This window comes from Lactuca virosa, chromosome 7, assembly GCF_052849685.1.
Source record: "Lactuca virosa cultivar CGN04683 chromosome 7, Lactuca_virosa_CGN04683_v6, whole genome shotgun sequence".
In the NCBI taxonomy this organism is placed as follows: Eukaryota; Viridiplantae; Streptophyta; class Magnoliopsida; order Asterales; family Asteraceae; genus Lactuca; species Lactuca virosa.
Window position 1 is genome coordinate 64,309,965 of NC_136432.1, and position 21,292 is coordinate 64,331,256.

A 21,292-nucleotide genomic window follows, 5' to 3' on the forward strand; every position below is an offset into this window, starting at 1 on the left:
TCAGTCCTTGTAATACAGACCAATCAATATTGTACGAGAAACTGCAGAAAACAAACAAATATTAAGTTGTAATAATGAAAATGAAATTGAAAATGATAACTTACCACTATAGTAGCGATTCTTCAGTTCCTCCATTGTTCGAGATGATGAAAATCTATCAGCAATCACAGAGAATCGCAGATCAAAACGTTCACACAAACCAAACAGTTCATCCGTCTCTTCTTTGGTCCATGTCTGGCATACACAATTTTAGATTGCTCAAAACTTAAAACAGAGATCAACACCTCATCAAAGATGATCTATCAAAAATATCTGAGAACATCAAATCGGAATCCTATCACCATTAACAATCATATGGGTCGCATCTGATTAGTAATTAGCAAATAATATTTGTAATTGAAGCTTTATTTGATTATAGAGGCAAATTGGAAGTTTCATGTGATAGGAAACCAGATTAAAAAAGCAATCGAGAATTCAACATATACAGGACCAATTTCAAGTCAATTAGTAAAGTTTGAGAGAGAAGAAAGAAAGAAAGGGGGTTTTCGGCGGGGATCAGCTAGGGTTTTCAGCCGGTGGAAACAAAGCGGGCTTTTTAATTTTTTTCATTTCCCCCTTGGATGAAATGCGCGTTTCATTAAAATTTATAAAGCGACATGGTTAGACGACACACATTTTGTTTAAGGTGCCCTTCGTGTTATTTTTATTAGACATTAATTTTAGGGCACGCAAAAATGTGTGTCCTCTATGCTTCATATTTTAGAAAACTGACATCAATTTTTAGGGCACACACAAATGTGTGTCCTCTATCAGCGCATGTCATTGATTGCGCGTCATAAAAGGCTGTTTTTCTAGTAGTGCTTCCCTTAACTTTTAATAATGAATACACTAGCGTCTTAATTCTCCTTTGTTCTAATATAATTAAACGTGATATGTGGATCTAATTATTATCATATAGGTTCAATAGAGGTTTCTCTATCGACAAAGTCGTATAAGATAACATAATTAATGGATAATCAATATTTTGTGTATGGCCATAAACAAACATATATCTAATTATACCAAGTGTATCATACCTAACAATTAGAGTAGAAAACCCTAATCTTGAATATATGCATCCTTCGTAAGTTTCATGCAATATCTAATAGTAACCTATATAACTGCCTTGTTTATAACATCGTTTCACTACATCAAGGCATGACATTATCTTAAATCGTAAACCAATATATATGTCATGTGGAAGGGCACATAGGCTTAATTCATTCATCTAGATTCACTAATCTATTTTATATTTTTGATAGAAAAGTACGTATTTATAAAAATTGGTCAACCAGATAAAGTTTTATAAAATACTTTCGGTTATAAAAGTACTTCGAGTCAAAACCTGTGGAACTTATCAACAATATTTTGTTGACGTATCTTAATGCATGTATTCTTAGGATTATAAACATGCAGGAAGTTGTAACCTCTTGATTTCCAGGTATTTTCAGATTTGAATCTTGATTTGATTTTGGTTTGCAAATTTAGTCCCAAGGGGAGTTTTTATAATTTATGGGCAAGGCTCTCATACGCTGGGCGTACGTGGCCAGGGTTTGGACCCTATTTAAGCATCATTATAGACCCATACCCTTCCTTATCTTCAGCCTCCATCCCTATCTCAAAACCGTAAAGTGTGTGAGTGTGATTTGAAGCTTAGAGAGCCATTCTGGTGTCAATTTAGTGCTCTTGGTGGTAAAAGAGGAAACCGGATGTTGTGGTGTTTCACTCAAGGCTTTGGTTCCAATAACCACACTCTCTTGTGCATCTTCTGGAAGTATAAAGCTCCAACCTTGATGAATATTTCATTAAGATCTAGTTTAGCTTAAAGTTGACACCTTTTTGTCCCAATTCTTGATCATTGTGAGTATGGCATACTCCAAGACCTTTGAGTTGTCTTTTCAAATGTTTTAAGGTGTTTTAAGTCATAAAAATGTGACCTTAGACATTAGTTTATTTGCATGCATGATTTAAGTTGTCTGAATGAGTCAAGAAGCTAGTTTTTTTTTATGTTAAGGTGTTAATGGCCTTGAAAAACCATAAAGTTGGAAACCTTATGGTTAAGAACACCTTTTAGGGTCTAGTTCTGGATTTTGGACGTAAGTGCTTAAGGATTAAGCACTTAATGGGTTGAGTGAGTGGCAGTCGCATACATTGGGCGTACAAAAGGGTACGTTGCACGTACATGGTCAGCCCTTCGTCGTTTCGTCTCGCATACAGTACGCCCCGCGTACGTGTTGAGTACGCCTAGTGTACTCATTGAGTTGACCCTGTTGACTCAGTTGACTTTGACTTAAATTTTGACCAAAGTTGACCTACGGGTATTTTGGGTATTTTGATCTATATTCTGAGTTTTGGTCAATTTATTCTTAAAGGTGATCGATAGAGTTGATTTCGGAGCAGTGTGTTGTTTCAGTTTCTCACCTGTCTATAAGGTGAGTTTTCTCACTGTATATATGGGTCGAAGGCACCAATTCCAGCCTATTATAGTGTTAAGTAAAATGATAGTTGTTATGTAGCTTATATGTGTTTGCATGTTCGGGTTGAAATACACCCCAAGGAGTGGCCCACTATGACATGTTCGGGTTGAAATACACCCATGATGGGGCCCAGTACGGTATGTCGGGTTGAAATAAAACCCATGGCGGGGCCCACTATGGCATGTGCGGGTTGAAATATACCCCAAGGCGGGGCCTATATTTGTTTATTGGGTTGAAATATACCCCAAGGTGGGGCCCATATTCGTATGTTTGGTATGTGGTACTTTGGGGAACTCACTAAGCTCTGTGCTTACAGTTTATGTTTATGGTTTCAGGTACTTCCGATTCGACAGGGAAGGTCCCGACATGATGCCACAACATCCTCCCCACATGACATCCACAATTTGAATAATTGTACTATGATGTTTTTAATATTATGATTTGGTGCTGGATTTGAAACAATTGATGAATGATTTCATGGACCTTAACAGAAAAAAAAAATTATTACTGTTTTTAGGCTGTTACAAGTTGGTAGGAGAACCTTGGTTTGAGGGATTCGGGCACACTTTCGGATGTGTCAGAACTCAAACTGAGGAAATGATAATCTTTTTTTAAAGAAAAATGAAATTTAACTTCTAAAAAGATTTATACTAAGAAAAGGGGTGCGATGCATGCAATCAGCCGAGCTCAAGTAAGTGGTTCCCATGATTAATCATACCCATGTATTATGAGTAGTATACTTGATATGACAATTGCATGCTAGATTAGGGCTAAACATACCTTCAGGAATGATATGATAGAATTACGTTATTTTTTTGATGCCTTATAGCCTAGGAGGATTGGATGCTATGTACTTGGTATTGATATCGGCTCAGTTAATTGCTAAGTGTATGTTTTCAAATTTGTATACGATTAGGATTATATAGCCCTAGAATGATCGATTTGGCCTCATTTCCTGTTCCTTGTTTGGTTGTGTACTTAGGGTAGAATCATCATTTGACAGTCTATGTGATCCTATTTTGCGTATAAGTAGCATGCATAAGGCAACCAACGGTGTTGATTGAGGTTCTTAGTATTGCGGGCGGTGGGAGTTGAGACTTACTAGGAGAACCTAAGATATGTATGTTGTTAGCATAGGGTTGGTATATGGTTTTAGTGTGTTGACTTAGAGGAATTAGGACTGCTCTTGAGGAAGGTACAAGTAGGTGTGAAAGGTAGTATTGGGCCCGTACTACTGGAAGCATGGGATCTATACCTAAGAAAAGAGTAGATATAGAAACTCTAAGGAGACCTATATAGTGATTAATTCCTCGAGTTTTGTATTGATTATTTATACATTTGTGTTTCAGTTTGAATATGGTGATGACTACTCGAGGAGGTTCAGGTTCTGGTTCTGGCTCAGGCACGGAACCAATTGACAAGAGGCTGCGTGAGTTCATTTTGGCTGAGGTTGCTCGTGGTATCTTGGATGTTACTCCTATGATTTTCGGGACCATCAAGGAGGGGATTATGTAGTTGATGAATGAGAGGCTCAGGTCTTTTCGAGTTGAGATTACTGAGCTCGAACTCCCACATTCCGGGAGTTCAAGGCCTTTGGAGCTCTTAAGTTATTTAGGGATAAGTATGTCATCGGTATCCGACGTTGGATCGTTGACATGGAGAATGCACAGCGGGCTAGTTTTTTCCCTGAGGGGTGAAATGTAGGATTTTCATCCTGCATGTTGAGGGACCGAGCATGAGACTTGTGGGAGGAGGTTAGCCGAGCTGTAGGGATAGTGGCAGTGGCAGTTATGACATGGGAGGATTTCATTTCGTGGTTCCATAGGGAGTTTACACCAGCAATTGAGGTGTAGCAACCAGAAAGGGAGTTCCGAGACCTACGCCAGACTTCGGAGACTGTGGCGGAGATTACTACCAAAATTAGGGAGAGGGGTTGTTGGTCCCTTAGTACGTTGCGGATGAGGATATGAAGAAGACGAGGTATTATGACATGCTGAGAGATGATATCAGAGATTTTGTGAGGGTCTTGGGGTGCAAGATCCTGAATGATATGATCGAGAGGGCTCATGAACTGGAGCTTCGGTCGAAGTTCAAGCCGAAGTAGGTGCAGACAACAGTGGACCAGGCGAAGAGGCCCAACACCTCTGATTCCTGTAACAGAGGCTAGCAGCGTTAGGGCCGTTACGAGAAGCCGCACAGTGGGGCTTGTTGAGCGACAGTTTCAAGATGTTTCAGTTATTCTCATCCGGGCCACATGAGTAGGGACTACCCCAGGGGTATTATGATATGCTTCCATTGCAATCAGACCGGTCATAAAAATGCCGATTGTCCAAGACTGGCAGGAGGAACAGTGGCAGCGCCTATGCTAGCCACCTTAAGGATTACTGATGGCCTCCTGGGCAAGGCTGAGGCACCTGTGGTGAAGAGTAGGGAATTTAAGCTGACCACCGATGAGGCCCATGCAGCACCTGATGCAGTTATGGGTATGTTACTCATTTCTATCTTTTATTGTTTTCCTTATTTATGCATATGATTATATTTTATCTTGTATACGGACCTTTTTGGTCAATGGTATGACTGCTCTTGTTCTGTTTGATTCTTGTGCTACCTGATCCTTTTTATATCTTGCGCTTAGCAAGAAGTTTTGTGATGCTCTCGGTACTCTGGATTTTCCATTGGAGTTTGAGATTGCAGATTACCATATTGTGAGTGTTTCAAGGGTTCATCGCGGGTGTGTCATGAATCTGTTTAGTGAGAACTGGTTATTCCTGGAGAGGGAGCCTTATATGGGTCGGCTCTCTATTCAGCCGCAAGGGCCATGAAATATCTTCATCAGGGTTGTTCTGGGTTCCTAGCTTATGTTGCAGACAGTCACATTAAGGGAACGACGGAGTTGAGTGGGGTGCCCATTGTTCGGGATTTTATCGATATATTTCCTAAAGGTTTGCCAGGAGTGCCTCCCGAGAGGCAGGTCGAGTTTCGGATTGATATGGTTCCTGGTGTGGCTCCGATATCCAAGGTACCATATCGTTTGGCACCACCAGAGAGCAGGAATTGTCTATGCAGCATCAGGAGCTACTAGACAAGGAGTTTATTCGGCCGAGTAGCTCTCCTTGGGGTGCATCGATCATGTTTGTGAAGATGAAGGACGTTAACACAACATATTCATTGACTACCAGGAGTTGAATAAGTTTACGGTGAAGAACCGTTATCCACTTCTGAGGATTGATGATTTATTTGATCAGCTTCAGGGTGCATCTTGGTTTTCCAAGATTGATTTGCGACAGGTTACCACCAGATGAAGGTCAAAGATGATGTTGTGCAGAAGAAAGCCTTTAGAACTCGCTATGGTCATTACGAGTTCATGGTGATGCCTTTCGGGCTCACAATGCGCCATCAATGTTCATGGATCTCTTGAACCGGGTTTGCAGGACAATGTTGGAACAGTCACTGATCGTATTTATAGATGATATTCTGGTCTACTCCAAGTCCAAGGAGTTGCATGAGGAGCATTTGCACGTGGTGTTGGAGACCTTTAGGAGGGAATGGATTTTTTTCCAAGTTTTCCAAATGTGAGTTCTGGTTGGGAGAGGTACAGTTCTTAGGGCACATCGTCAATAAGAGGGGTATATTGTTCAACCCGACCAAGATCTAGGTCGTAATGTGGTGGGAGGTGTCGAGGACCCAATTTGAGATTCGAAGCTTCCTCGGCCTCGCAGGTTATTATCGGAGATTTATCCATGATTTCTTCAAGACTGTAGTGCCTTTGACCCGCTTGACGAAGAAGAATGTGATTTTTCGGTAGGAGCCTAATCAATAGTTGGAATTTGAGACTCTGAGGCAGTGATTATACGAGGCCCCGATTCTCGTGCTTCCTGACGGTTTGGATGATTTTGTCGTTTATTGTGATGCATCAATTTCGTGTTTGGGTGGTGTCCTTATGCAGAGGGGCATGTGATTGCTAACTCTTTGAGGCAGCTAAAGCCTCATGAGGCGAATTATCCTACACTTGATTTAGAGTTGGGGGTTGTGGTTTTTTCCCTCAAGATTTGGCAGCACTATTTGTATGGGGTTAGGTGTACTATTTTCACTGACCACAAGAGTTTGAGAAACTTTATGGATCAGCCGAATTTAAATATGCGGCAACGGAGATGGTTGGATATGGTGATGAATTATGATTGCGAGATCATGTACCACCCCGGGAAGGCCAATATGGTGGTCGATCCTTTGAGCCGTAAGGCCATGAGTTCTCCTATCAGGAATATTTGTTTGTCGAGGGTTGTTACTTCGCCTTTGTTGGATTTGATCAAAAGGCTCAGGTGGAGGGATTGAAAAAGGAGAATTGGAAGGTTGAGAAAATCAGATGGAAAATTCCCTAATTTGTCAGAGACAGTCAGGGTTGTTGAATCGGTGTGGTAGAGTCTGGGTACCGACAAATGGTGGAGTGAGGAAGACATCTACATTTGGGAGGTGGTAGTTCGACACATGCTGCCAATTTTGTTGGTTTCGGACTGGGATGTTCGTTTCACCTCCAGGTTTTGGAGGAAGTTTCATGAGGAATTGGGTACTCAGCTACATTTTAGTACATCATACCACCCCTAGATTGACGGCCAAAGCGAGCGGACAATTCAGATGCTCGAAGATATGCTTCGGGCTTGTGTATTAGATTTTGGAGGGAGTTGGGATACTTATGTTCAACTGGCCGAGTTTTCCTACAAAAACAATTACCATGCCAATATTGACCGACCTCCATTTAAGATGTTATATAGAAGGAGGTGCAAGACCTCGGTTTGCTAGGGGAGGTCGGGCATCAGGTCATGGGGAGTACAGAGGTGGTACTCAAGACCATTGAATTGATTCAGTAGGTGTGCGATAGGTTGTGAGTCGGACAAAGCCAAACATAAGAGTTATGAAGATCGGAGACGTTCAAAACTCGAGTTTCATTTGGGAGATTTGGTGCTTCAGAAGGTGTCAACTTGGAAAGGTGTCATCCAATTTTGGAAGCGGGGCAAGCCGGGCTCGATATTCATTTGCCCCTTCAGGATTTATGCCCAGGTGGGCAAGGTTTTATGCCCAGGTGGGCAAGGTTGCATACCAGTTGGATTTTCCCGATGAGCTCAGCAAGATTCAGAACACCTTCCATGTGTCTTAGCTTAGGAAGTGTGAGTCAATGAGTGTGCGGTAGTTACCTTGGATGATATTCAGGTGTATGAACGTCTGAATTATGTGGAGATACCAGTGGAGATGTTGGATAGGAAGACGAAGGCTATGCACAACAAAGAAGTGTCTCTGGTCAAGGTCCACTGGCAGTATCGGAAGGGTTCTGAATCGATATGGGAGCCTGAGGCGTAGATGCGTGAGCGCTACCCTGATTTATTTGTGGCAGAAGACTTCGAGGAAGAAGTCTAGTTCAAGTGGGGGAGGTTTGTAACATCTTGATTTCCTGGTATTTGCAAATTTGACCCTTGATTTCAGTTTGGTTTGCAAATTTAGTCTCAAGGAGTATTTTCGTAATTTTTAGGCAAGGTTCGCGTACGTTGGGCATACGTTTCATACATTGGGCGAACTTGGCCAGGGTGAAAACCTTAAATTTTAGGGTTCAGACCCTATTTAAGCGACATTATAGCCTCATTCTCTTCCTTATTTTTAGCCTCCATCCATATCTCGAAACCCTAAAGTGTGTGAGTGTGTTTTGAAGCATGGAGAGCCATTTTATTGCTCAGAGTGGTGAATGAGGAACCTAGAAGTTGTTGTGTTTCACTTAAGGCTTTGAATCCAAGAACTACTCTCTCTTCTGCATCTTCTGGAGGTGTAAAGCTCCAATCTTGATGAATATTTCATTAAGATCTAGTCTAGCTTAAACTTGGCACCTTTTTGTCCCAATTCTTGATCATTGTGAGTATAGAACATAGCAACACCTTTGAGTTGTCCTTTTAGATGTCTTAGGGTGTGTTAAGTCATAAAAATGTGATCTTGGACATTAATTTCTTTCCATGCATGATCTAGGTTGTCTTAATGGGTCAAAAAGCTAGGGTTTTTGATGTTAAGGTCTTAATGGCCATTAAAAATTATAAATTTGGAAACTTTATTGTTAAGAACACCTTTTAGGGTCTAGATCTGGATTTTGGACGTAAGTTCTTAAGGATTAAGCACTTAATGGATTGAGTGGCTGGCAGTCAGGTACATTGGGCTTACCAAAGGGTATGTTGTGCGTACGTGGTCAGCCCTTCGTCGTTTAGTCAAGCATGCAGTACGCCCCAGGTATGTGTTGAGTACGCCCAGCGTACTCACCGAGTTGACCCGGTTGACTCAGTTGACTTTGACTTAGATTTTGACCAAAGTTAACCTAGGGGTATTTTGGGTATTTAGATCTGTATTCTGAGTTTTGGTCACTATATTCTTAAAGGTGACCGATAGAGTTGGTTTCGATGCAACGCGTTGTTTTAGTTTCTCGTCTGTCTGTAAGGTGAGTTTCTCACTGTATCTATGGGTCAAAGGCACCAATCCCGACCCATTATAGTGTTATATAAAATGATAGTTGTTATGTGGCTTATATGGGTTTGCATGTTGGGGTTGAAATACACCCCATGGCGGGGCTGACTTTGGTATGTCGGGTTGAAATATACCCTAGGGTGGGGCCCATTATGGCATGTTGAGGATGAAATATACCCAAGATAGGGGCTCATATTTGTTTATTGGGTTGAAATATACTCCAGGGCGGGGCCCATATTCGTATGTTTGGTATGTATTACTTTGGGAAACTCACTAAGCACTGCGCTTATGGTTTATGTTTATGGTTTCAGGCACTTCTGATTCGAAAGGGAAGGGTCCGGTGTGATGGCAAAATATCCTCCCCATATGACTTCTACAATTTGAATAATTGTACTCTGATGTTTTGAATATTATGATTTGGAGTTGGATTTGAAGCAATTGATGAATGATTTGATTAACCTTAAAAAAAATTATTACTGTTTTTGGGCTGTTACAGAAGTAATGCATATAAGACTTTCCATCATTTCACCATACCAGTGTAAACGCCAAATTCTTAGGTAACGAAGCATGAATCATCATAGAACGAACCATGTCCAACAAGGTTCGATTACGTCTCTCAGCCACACCATTCAATTGTGGCATTCTAGGAGGCGTCAATTGCGAAACTATTCCACATTCTTTTAGATAGCCGTGAAACTCAAGACTCAGGTACTCTCCTCCTCGATCAAATCGAAGCATCTTGATTTTCCTGCCCAGCTGATTCTCTACTTCATTCTTAAACTCTTTGAACTTTTCAAAGGTTTCTGACTTTTCCTTGATTAAGTAGATATATCCATATCTGCTATAATCGTCTGTAAAAGTCACGTAGAAGCGACAAGCGTCCCTTGTGGTGGATCTAAAGGGTCCACATACATCTGTATGTATGAGATCCAATACACCCTCACCCCTTTCACATGAGCCAGTAAAAGGTGACTTGGTCATCTTCCCAAGTAAACAAGACTCACACACGTCATCGTCCCTAAGGTCGAATGACTCCAAGACTCCATCCTTTTGGAGTTGGGCTATGTGTTTCTTGTTAACATGGCCAAGGCGACAATGCCACAAGCATGCTTTGTCCAAACTTGTGGACGAATCAATATTCAAAACATCATTTCCTAAATTCTCTCTAATTAATACAGATTCATAAATCCCATTACAAGGTAATGCATTGAAATAAAAGACACCATTCAAATAAGCATTAATAGAACCATTACTATTATCAAACAAATTTCTGAAACCTTGTCTAAACAATCCATGAAAAGAAATGATGTTTCTTGCCATATCTGGCGAATAGCAACAATTATTTAAATCTAGCCCTAACCCATTACTCAACACTAAGGAATAAACTCCGATCTTGGTTACTGGTGAAGACTTCTTGTTTCCCATGATCAAGTTTATCCTTCCATGCTCCACTTCCCTACTTTTTCTTAGCCCCTGCAAATCAGAACAAATGTGGTAACCACATCTAGTATCAAGGACCCATGAAGTAGCAAGTGGTGAGTTATTAGATTTAATTAAATACATACCTGCAAAGGTGGGCTTTATCTTCCCATCCTTGATGTCCTGCAGATATTTTGGGCAGCTTCGTTTCCAGTGGCCCTTCTAGTGGCAATAGAAGCACTCTGCTTCCTTGGGATCAGAAGAGGGCTTAACAAAACCTGCTTTGGTCCCACTAGAAGAGGAACCATCTTGGGTCTTACCCTTATGGTGGCTCTTGGAAGGAGCATTCCTCTTCTTTCCCTTTCCTTGGCCAATTGCCAACACAGGAGCAGCTACAGTAGAGGATGATGCAATAGATTTGTCCTTGAGGTTGCTCTCAGCTGTCCTCAGGATCCCTTGAAGTTTACTCAGGGTGACCTCTTCTTTGTTCATATGGTAGGTCATTCTGAACTGGTTGTAGCAGGAAGGCAAGGAGTGGAGGATGATGTCGATAGCCAAATCCTCATCAAAATTAACATTAAGTTTGAGAATACGATCAACATACCTTTGCATTCTTTGCAAATGAGCAGTTAGGGATTCTCCACTCCCCATCCTAGCGGTGATCATGTTAGTGATGATCTCATAGCGCTCTTGCCTCGCGCTCTGGTGGTACCTGTCCAGCAAATCTTGATGCATCTCATATGGATATATGTCCTCATAGGACTTTTGGAGTTCGAGGTTCATGGTGGCCAACATGATGCAATGAACTTTCGTCGCATCACACTCGTGGGCCTCAAAGGCGGCCATCTCTTCAGGAGTAGCTTCTTCTGGGTTGATCTTTTCTAGTTTCTCGTCGAGGACATATTCTTTGTCCTCGTAGCGAGTTATCATGCGAATGTATCTCATCCACTCGTTGAAGTTCGAGCCATCAAATGTCACCTTTTGACACAGGTTCATCAACGAGAATGACCCAGAAGTGTTGTTGTTTGCGTTTGCGTTAGACATCTGAAATAGAAAGAAACAAAGTTTGATTAGAAATGAATCCCCAATTAAACACCCAAATGAGAAAATAGGGCTAGGATCCAACAACATTATTTACAACTTAGAAAAGGGATGCCGTAATCTAAAAGTAAATAATTTGAAGGTAAGTGAATGACGATTCACTAATTTTCACCATGAAAAACGAAAAGAGATTAAGTTTTAAATGTATTTGAAAATTCCTAGATTTCTTTTGAGATTCATTGAACATTTCAATGGCATGTTTAAATCTCGATATGCACTTCATATTTGCGACTGGGATGCCGAGAATCGCAAACAAGTTGTGAATAACCATGCGAATCAACATGGTGCACCCAATGTCTCTATTACCTAATCAATGTGTTGGTTAGCCACGCACGCTCCATTGATCTATGATAAATATCGAGCCACCCTTTGTCACCAATGTCAATCCCAAATTAGTGTGCCGGTTAGCCACGCACGCTCCACTAACGTTTGACAGGGGTACAAAGTGTAATTCCATGGAATAGCATCATTTTCACATTTTACCCTAAAGTAACTAAGATTGGGAATTTATAAAACAATGTAGTTACTTTAATATTTCCATTATACTTATAATGAGGAATTAAGTGCCCTATCCTATCCGTTCGGCTAACGACCCTCCACCAGTCAAGCAAGCGGTAGGTGTGAGTGTACACCCATTAAGCGCCATTTTATAGGCAGCAACCTTATACCCACCTTATAGACTGGCTTCGTGAATGAGGCCTACTAGCGATAAGACTAGCTTATTCTTATACATATATATTAATTAATCTTGTAATAATATAATAGTATAGGGTTGAATTTTAAACTTGTAAAATTCTAAGGGTTTGAAATTTAAATCATTCAAAATTAAACTTTTAATCACAAAATTTAAATTTCAAAACTTGAGGACAAGTTTTGAACTTTTCAAAACACAAGGGATCAAATAACAAATAATATAAATAAAACAATTAATTTAGTGATTATCTATATTTGACCTAATTCAATTTCTTGCAAGATAAGTTACCCAATTAATACAAATAATCAATTTTAATCATATAAGGAATTTATTATCTAATCAATTGGTAAATGTCTTTTGTTTTTGGCAAGGATAGTCTCACAAAATCATTAAAATTCGAATTTTATCAGTAAAAACAGATTAGGCAACTATTCCATAGCAAAAACAACAAGAAATCCCGATATATCCTCTGTCAGACAATCCGACTCGCCAAGCCACTCATGGACTCGCCGAGTCCATGAAGTGACTCGCCGAGTCCAGTCGAACAGAAGCCAAAAAAAAACGATTTTCAGCATGTAAACAGTTAAAGCATCACATACAACAGAAACCAATCAAGGCTCTGATACCACTGATGAGTTTTATGCATAAGAACAATCCTATGTGTTCATACAAACCCTAATGCTTGGATCTAGGTTTCTCTATTGTGCATGCTTTGAATCCAAGACTTGCAAACCCTAATCTAGCATACATAATATCAAAATAACATATGAAATCAGATCTAGATATTTACCTCTTCAAATAGTAGCTTGAATCTTCTTCTCTTGAGCTTAGAATCACAATTGTAATTCCTCTAATGGATCACAAACACCACACAAGCAAGAAGGAAAATATGAGAGAGGAGAGACAATGCTAAAATCGGCCCTAGGGTTTCTCTTGGGAACAAGTGGCCGAAAATTGAAGCCTTTGGGTCTTATTTATACTGTAGGGTGCTAGGGTTTCAGTCTAAACCCTAATGGATAGCTTAGCCACCAAGCAGCCCAAGGAACCTTCTGGAATGAGGCCTTGGACGAAAATATGATGATCCTTCATCATAATTTCGTTCCCTCTTAGTCCATTAGGTTTCCCAGCCCAAAACTCAACTATCACATATTTGACAGTTTATGCCCATTTATTTAATTAATCTCTTTTAGTCACCAAATTAATTCCTAATTAATTTATGACTAATACTAATTAAATAAATGTGATTTCTCCTTTAATATATTATATTTATAATATATTAATAAACCATAATATCCTCTCTCTCATATCAAATTACCTTGTCAAGTTGCTTTGGTGAAGACAACCCAAAAGGACCATGCATAACCGGGTCAAGTACATACCAAATATAGTTACGGGCTTAGACACTAATCCAACATTAATTGCCATACAAAACCATAAAGTAGGAAACCTTATGGTTAAGAACACCTTTTAGGGTCTAGATCTAGATTTTGGACGTAAGTGCTTTAGGATTAAGCATGTAATAGGTTGAGTGGGTGGCAACCGCGTACGTTGGGCGCACCAAAAGGTACGCTGCGCGTACATGGTCAGCCCTTCGTCATTTCATCAAGCTTGCAGTACGCCCCGCATACGTGTTGAGTTCTCCCAGCGTACTTACCAAGTTGACCCGGTTGTCTCAGTTGACTTTCACTTAGATTTTGAACAAAGTTGAACTAGGGGTATTTTGGGTATTTTGATCTATATTTTGAGCTTTGGTCATTGTATTATTAAAGGTGACCGATAGAGTTGATTTCGGTGCAGCGTCTTGTTTCAGTTTCTCATCTGTCTATAAGGTGAGTGTTCTCACTGTATCTATGGGTCAAAGGCACCAATGTCAGCCCATTATAGTGTTATGTAGAATGATAGATGTTATGTGGCTTATATGTGTTTGCATGTTCGGGTTGAAATACACCCAGGGTGGGGGCCACTATGACATGTTCAAGTTGAAATACACCACAGGACGGGGCTTAAAATGGTATGTCGGGTTGAAATATACCCTAGGGCAGAGCCCATTATGGCATGATCGGGTTGAAATATACCATATGGCGAGGCGCCATGGCGGGGCCCATATTTGTTTATTGGGTTGAATATATACCCTAGGACGGGGCCCATATTCATACGTTTGGTATGTTGTAATTTAGGGAACTCACAAAGCTTTGTGCTTACAGTTTATGTTTATGGTTTCAGGTACTTCCGATTCAAAAGGGAAGGGTCTGGTGTGATGGCACCACATCCTCCCCATATGACTTCTGCAATTTGAATAATTATACTATGATGATTTGAATGTTATGATTTGGTGTAGGATTTGAAACAATTGATGAATGGTTTGATGGAACTAAAAATATTTTCTTTTACTTTTTTTGGGCTGTTACAAGTTGGTATCAGAGCCTTGGTGTTCGGGTACACTGTCGGGTGTGTCAAAACTCAAACTGAGGAAATGATAATATTTTTTTAAAGAAAAACAAAATTGAACTACTAAAAAGATTTTTACTAAAAAAAAGGGGTGTGATGCATCCAATCAGTCGAGCTCAAGTTAGTGGTTCACAAGATTACCTGATTTGTGTGATGCCTTATATCCTAGGAGGATTGGATGCTATTTACTTGGAGTTGATATCAGCTTAGTTAATTGCTAAGTGTATGCTTTCAAAGTTGCATACGATTATGGTTATATAGACATATAATGATCAATTTGGCCTCATTTCATGTTCCTTGTTTGGTTGTAGACTTAGGGTAGAATCATCATTTGACAGTCTATGTGATCTAATTTTGTGTAGGTATGAAAGGTAGTCTTGGGCCCGTACTACTGGAAACATAGGATATGTACCTAAGAAAAGAGTAGATCTGGAAACTTTAAGGAGACTTGTATAGTGAGGATTTCCTCGAGTTATATATTGATTATTTATATGTTTGTGTTTCAGTTTGAGTATGGTCATGACTACCCAAGGAGGTTCAGGTTTAGGTTCAGGTTTAGGTTCAGGTTCTGGCTCAGGCATGAAACCAATTGACGAGAGGTTGCGCGAGTTTATTTTGGCTGAGGTTACTCGCGGTATCTTGGATACTACTCCTGTGATGTTCAGTACCAACAAGGAGGGGATTATGGAGATGATGGATGTGAGGCTCAAGTCTTTTCGAGTTGAGATTACTGCGGGTCTGATAGGAGCTTGAACTCCATTATTCCAGGAGTTGTAGGCCTACGGAGCTCCTGAGTTATCTGGGGCTAAGGGCCCCATCGCTAGCGAGAATGCTCAGGGAACGAGTTTTTTTCTTGAGGGGGAAAAGGTGGGATTTGCATCCTTCCTGCTGAGGGACCGAGCACGAGAATGGTGGGAAGACGTTCACGGAGCTGTAAGGTCAGCGACAGTGGCAATCATGATCTGGGAGGATTTCATTTTGAGATTACAAATGGAGTTTGAACTAGCTATTGAGGTGAAACAGTTGGCAAAGGAGTTCTAGGACCTTCACCAGACTACAGAGACTATGGCAGAGATAATTGCATAATTCAGAGAGAGGGCTTTGTTGGTCCCGCTGTACGTTGCGAACGAGGAGATGAAGAAGACAATGTATCATGACATGCTGAGAGATGATATTAGAGCGTTTGTGAGCTTCTCGGGGTGCAAGACCCTGGATGATATGATCAAGAGGTCCCATGAGCGGGAGACTGAGCTGGAGCTTCCGTCGAAGCTCAAGCCGGAGCAGGTGGAGACAGCAGTGGATTAGGCTAAGATGGCCAAGACCCCCGATTTCCGCACCAGAGGCTAGCAAGATCGGGGCTGTTGCGGCAAGCCACATAGTGGGGCTTGTCGAGCGACGAGTTCAAGATGTTTCAATTGTGGCCAGCCGAGCCACATGAGTAGGGACTGGCCCAGGGGTAGTCTGATTTGCTTCCATTACAATCATATCGGCCATAAAAAGGCAGATTTTCCAAGACTGGCAGGAGGAGAAGGGATGGCGTGTATGCCAGCCACCTTGAGGAGTATTGATGGCCGCCTGGACAAGGCGGAGGCACATGTGGTGAAGAGCAGGGCATTTCAGATGACCACCAATGAGGCATGTGCAACACTGTATGTGGCTACGGATATGTGACTCATTTCTAATTTTTATTGCTTTCCTTATTTATGCTTATGATTATATTTGATCTTTTATAGGGGCCTTTTTGGTCAATGGTATGGCTTATCATGTCCTATTTGATTCGGGTGCTACCCGATCCTTTGTAGCTGTTGCGCTTAGCAAGAAGTTTTGTGATGCTCCCGAGACTCTGGATTTTCCATTGGAGGTTGAGATTACAGATGACCGTACCGTGAGTGCTTCGTGGGTTCATCGTGGGTGTGTCCTTAATCTGTTTAGTGAGAGATACTCTATTGATTTTGTGTTGATTCTGTTGAGAGGGTCGAAGGTTATCATCGGGATGGATTGGTTTGGCCCCAATGGGATCATGATTGATTGCGAGCGACAACTAGTGAGAGTTCGAACCACAAGTGGGGGAGAACTAGTTATTCCTAAAGAGGGAGCCTCGCATGGACCAGCTCTCAGTTTAGCCGTGAGGACCAGGAGATATCTTCAGCGGGGTTGTTCTGGGTTCTAGCTTATGTTGCAGACACTCGAGTCGAGGGCACGACGGAGTTGAGTAAGGTGCCCATTGTTTGGGATTTTCCCGATGTATTTCCTTAGGATTTTCCAGGAGTGCCTCCCGAGAGGCAGGTCGAGTTTCAGATTGATCTGGTTCTGGTGCAGCTTCGATAGCCAATGCACCGTATCGATTGGCACCACCAGAGATGCTGGAAGTGTCTACGCAGGTTCAGGAGCTACTAGACAAGGGATTTATTCTACCGAGTAGCTCTTTTTGGGGAGCACCGATCCTGTTTGTGAAGAAGAAAGACAGTTAACATAGGATGTGCATTAACTACCTGGAGTTAAATAAGTTAAGGGTGAAGAACCGTTACCCACTTTCGAGGATTGATAATTTATCTCAAATGAGAGGTTATGGGTTCAACCGTTCAAGTCTTAATAGGAGACATATGTGGTATTTAGGAGTAAGTTAATTTGATGGTTCAAAAAAATGTACGACTTACAATTTACATCTTAATGTATTACATTTTGTTTTCTATGTTGTTATGTTTTGATAATTTTATTTATGCATGTACATCGAAATTTTCTTTTAAAGTTTTGTACTCTTAAATGACATTATTTTTGTTTCTTTACGTACTATATTGTATTGGATTTAAACAAATATCCATATATGGCAGTATGCCCATGATGTTATACCATTTCAGACATTGCAATGATGTTATGCCCATGATGTTAAACCATTTCATACATTCGATTCAAATATGTTTTTTTTAAAGATTGGAATATGTATTTTTTTTGTTTTCAAAGATTGAAATGTATTTTGTCAACATTTCTATTTAAAGTAACACCATCAAAGCAAGTTCCATATTGATCCTCTTCCTATTTAGGTTTATGGTTTGGAGCCATTGTTAATGTACAAGGGAGGGAGGAGGTAAGCGTTAGGGTTTCACTTGTGATACATTCTTTATTTATTGGTTATTTTTTTTCTTTTATATTTTATCTGTTTGGTGACTTTTTAAACACTTTCTAGCCAAACAGTTGAAGTAGTCAAACTGTTGAAGTGACACAACTCATCAAATCAATTTTTATAATTATTTATCTAAAATATAATTTTTATTTAATTATTAAATAAAATATTTTTTTTATTTAATAAATAATAAATTATTTTTTAATTATTTATTCTAGTTAGTAAATAATTAATCTTCACATAAACATATATTTTATTCTCATAGCTTTTTTTATTGTTCTTACTATATGACCACATAGTTTGACATATCTTCAATGAAGTAAATTATTTGTATCGTACATGCTATATCTAATAGACTCCCATCTATACAATAGAAAAAACATAAATTATACAAGCAATGTTATGTTCTTAGCAACAAATCACTTTCCCTAATCATACATAATTTTTTGTCTTCACAAAGCTTCACTACTAGAAAAACAGCCTTTTACGACGCGCAATGCGTATCGTAAAACGTTCAGCCGACGCGCAAATGCGCGTCAAGCAATGCCCTGTCATAACGAGAGACGACACGCTTTTGTGCATCGTCTACAGACGACGCGCATTTACGAAGAGCATTTATAACACGCAATGCGTATCATTAAAACCCATGTCAAGAAAGGTCATGTCATAAATGAAGATGACACACATTTTTGCGTATCGTAAATTTAAATGTTTACAAAATATATTTATATATTTATTAATTTTTAAATTAAATTTGCATTTAATGTCTCATAATAGAAATAAAATACCATATACAAAAAATACAATCCATTGCATAAAATTTAATGTCATACAATTCTATTTCTTACAATATATAAATTTTCATTCATCTAATCTACTCTATGTTTCATACTAACAATTGAAATGAAGAATGCAACACTTGCATTTGCAGCATCTTATCTCTTTCAGCTTGAGCTTTCTTTTCCTCTTCTAACTCCAGAGCTATTCGCTTTCATCAACCCTGTAAACATGACACAAAATCACTTGTCATTTTCGTTCTACTTTTAAAATTAATTCTTATTAGGACATTCTACTTTTAAACCTACCAATCTAGCAAATTTTTCAAAGAATATAATTTATAATTTTTTTTATGGAAAGTACATTGCTATTTCTTGAATACAAGATGTTACAAATCAAGAAACTTACATGGACTGCTGACCACCAGTTTTTCCTGCATCATCTGAGTATACATATGAATATTACCCTTGTCTAAAGTACTTGAATGAAGTGGATGAAGTGGATGTGTATCATACAAATAAGATTCTCTCATAACAAAATGTATTAAACAAAATACCTAATTTTCCCCTCCACTAATAAGATTCTCTTTATTTGCTGATTTTCCCATATTACCCTTGTCTAAAGTATTTGAATGAAGTGGATGTGTATCATACAAAATGAATGGAACAATATATTAATAAAATACAGTTTCATAGTCTAGGCCTTGGTTATCCTCTGGTGAATAATTGTCTGAACTTATATCAACAAAGTTGATTGCATTGTAGTTCATAATGAATCTCATGTACAGTTGTACCATTTTTTTAACTCTAATGTTTGTAGCATATATTTGGTTATTGATTTTTTTGTCATTTTTTTTAACTCTAATGTTTGTACCATATATTTGGTTATTGATTTTTTTATCATTCTCAATTCCAGATGCTCTGCACAAACAGCTTTAGTAGGGACTTTGGGTTTCAAATTCACCTGTTAAAATGGAAAGCGTATATTACTTACTGTATGAGTAAGATAATAAACAACGAAAGATAGTAATAAAAATATGGAATTGAAGAATGTATAGAGGAATGGATAGTAAGAAACCTTAAGCTCTTGTAAGAACTGTTCAACACGCTTAATAGTTCGCAATCCTGCTGAAGAGGTTGCAACTTGCACCATTTGATCCAGTGCATAGGTTCTCAAGTTCACCCGAAGCTGCACACAAGAAATAATGATATGATTTCCTGTAGAGTACAAATATGAAAAAAAAAAGCAAACAGCTCTGGATTGATATGTGGGGTAGGTGTTGAATTAAGAAACATACAAGTATTTACCAGTCATGTCAATATTAGATATATATATATATATATATATATATATATATATATATATATATATATATATATATATAATACAGAAGCAATGACACATAAAGACTTGTCATACCATGCGAATGGAAGCTGAAGCAGCAGCAGCATTGTCTGCAATTGACATCAAAGGTGCAGCACCTCCACCTCCACCTGCAGCCACTTGCATACTAGAAGGTGATGCGGTATCAGCAGGAGCACCAGTTTTCTCCACGCCTTCTGGACTAATATTTGATGTGACAGCCAACTCTGCATCTTGAGCAGCCTGAAAAACACATAACCAAGTATTATCTTTTACGAAAATAATGGGCATAGGAAGCTTAATCCTTCACATCATTCCACAAGTTCATAAAATTACTAAAACTGCTATTAAACACTTCACAAGATTACAAAACTTACCTTTGCAGCCATACGTGACTCAGTTATTTTCTTAGCTTCAGAAAGAACCTGAAACAAAAAGCTTATGTTCCATATTAATACTAAAAGAAAAAAAAAGGCTTTGATTATTTGAAGGGAAAAATGTATACCTCAGCATCTTTACGCTCTTGGTGCTTTGTCTGGGAGAGAACCATGGAAAATGCACGCTTACGCTCTATCTCTTGAGAGATATTGTCTGGGAGAGAACCATGGACAACTATTGGTAATAATGAAGACAAGAAAAAGAAAGCATTTGATGACTACAAAATAATAAGCTATTACAATGCAGAATGCTCAGGTCAATGACCAACATGCAAAAGTAACTGTCATGAAAAGGAAGAAATTACATCTACCTTGTTGTATTTTGCAAATGAATAATCTCCTGTCGGTGGAGTTCCATTTACAACTCTAACCTATTAAAGTTCAGAAGCAAAATACATTTTATGAATACCTCCAAATCACAAAAAGAAAAAGGTACAAAATAATATACCCAATGGTACAGCTGCAAGTTATCTTTTCGAGCAGAATTTGTGAAAGCAAGCCATTCTCAAGTTATCTGAAGAAAAAGTCTCAATATTGTTAACAAGCCAAATGGCAAACCCATATCATTTAACAGTTCTGAAAATTACTACAAAGGGATGTTGTAGGCAGGCATGTTGTAGAGCTTCAATCATAGAAGTAAATCAAATAGACAGAATAGTAAGCCACAACAAAAGTTCTTTAAAATGTTGAAGACAAACAAGTTGAAAGTAGAAAATAGAAGTTAAAGGAGACACTCAAGAGACCATGGTGGTAAGGTTAATTGGAGATAAACCGCAAAGATGACTTTACGAATGGGTCAATGTCAAAGAGTCACCAGTAAGTGTCCAAGATAAGAACAACATCAATGAGGATATCAGGTAGGAAGTGATGAACTGATGAACAAAAGAGTGAATGTGATCAAAAGTTAATATGTATGACACGTGTG

General features: G+C 39.2%; 1 protein-coding gene across 1 annotated transcript; it reads right to left on the reverse strand.

Moving 5' to 3' along the window:
• On the reverse strand, positions 1-20,655 carry LOC145126728 (SWR1-complex protein 4-like). The gene is made up of 8 exons (XM_079062037.1): positions 20,637-20,655; positions 20,436-20,542; positions 20,308-20,355; positions 19,988-20,173; positions 19,646-19,756; positions 19,442-19,531; positions 105-234; positions 1-41 (listed from the first exon to the last, which is right to left on the reverse strand). Exons 1-8 carry the CDS (start codon positions 20,653-20,655, stop codon positions 1-3), a joined length of 732 nt encoding a protein of 243 aa, XP_078918163.1.
• Positions 20,656-21,292: the final 637 nt, after the last annotated feature.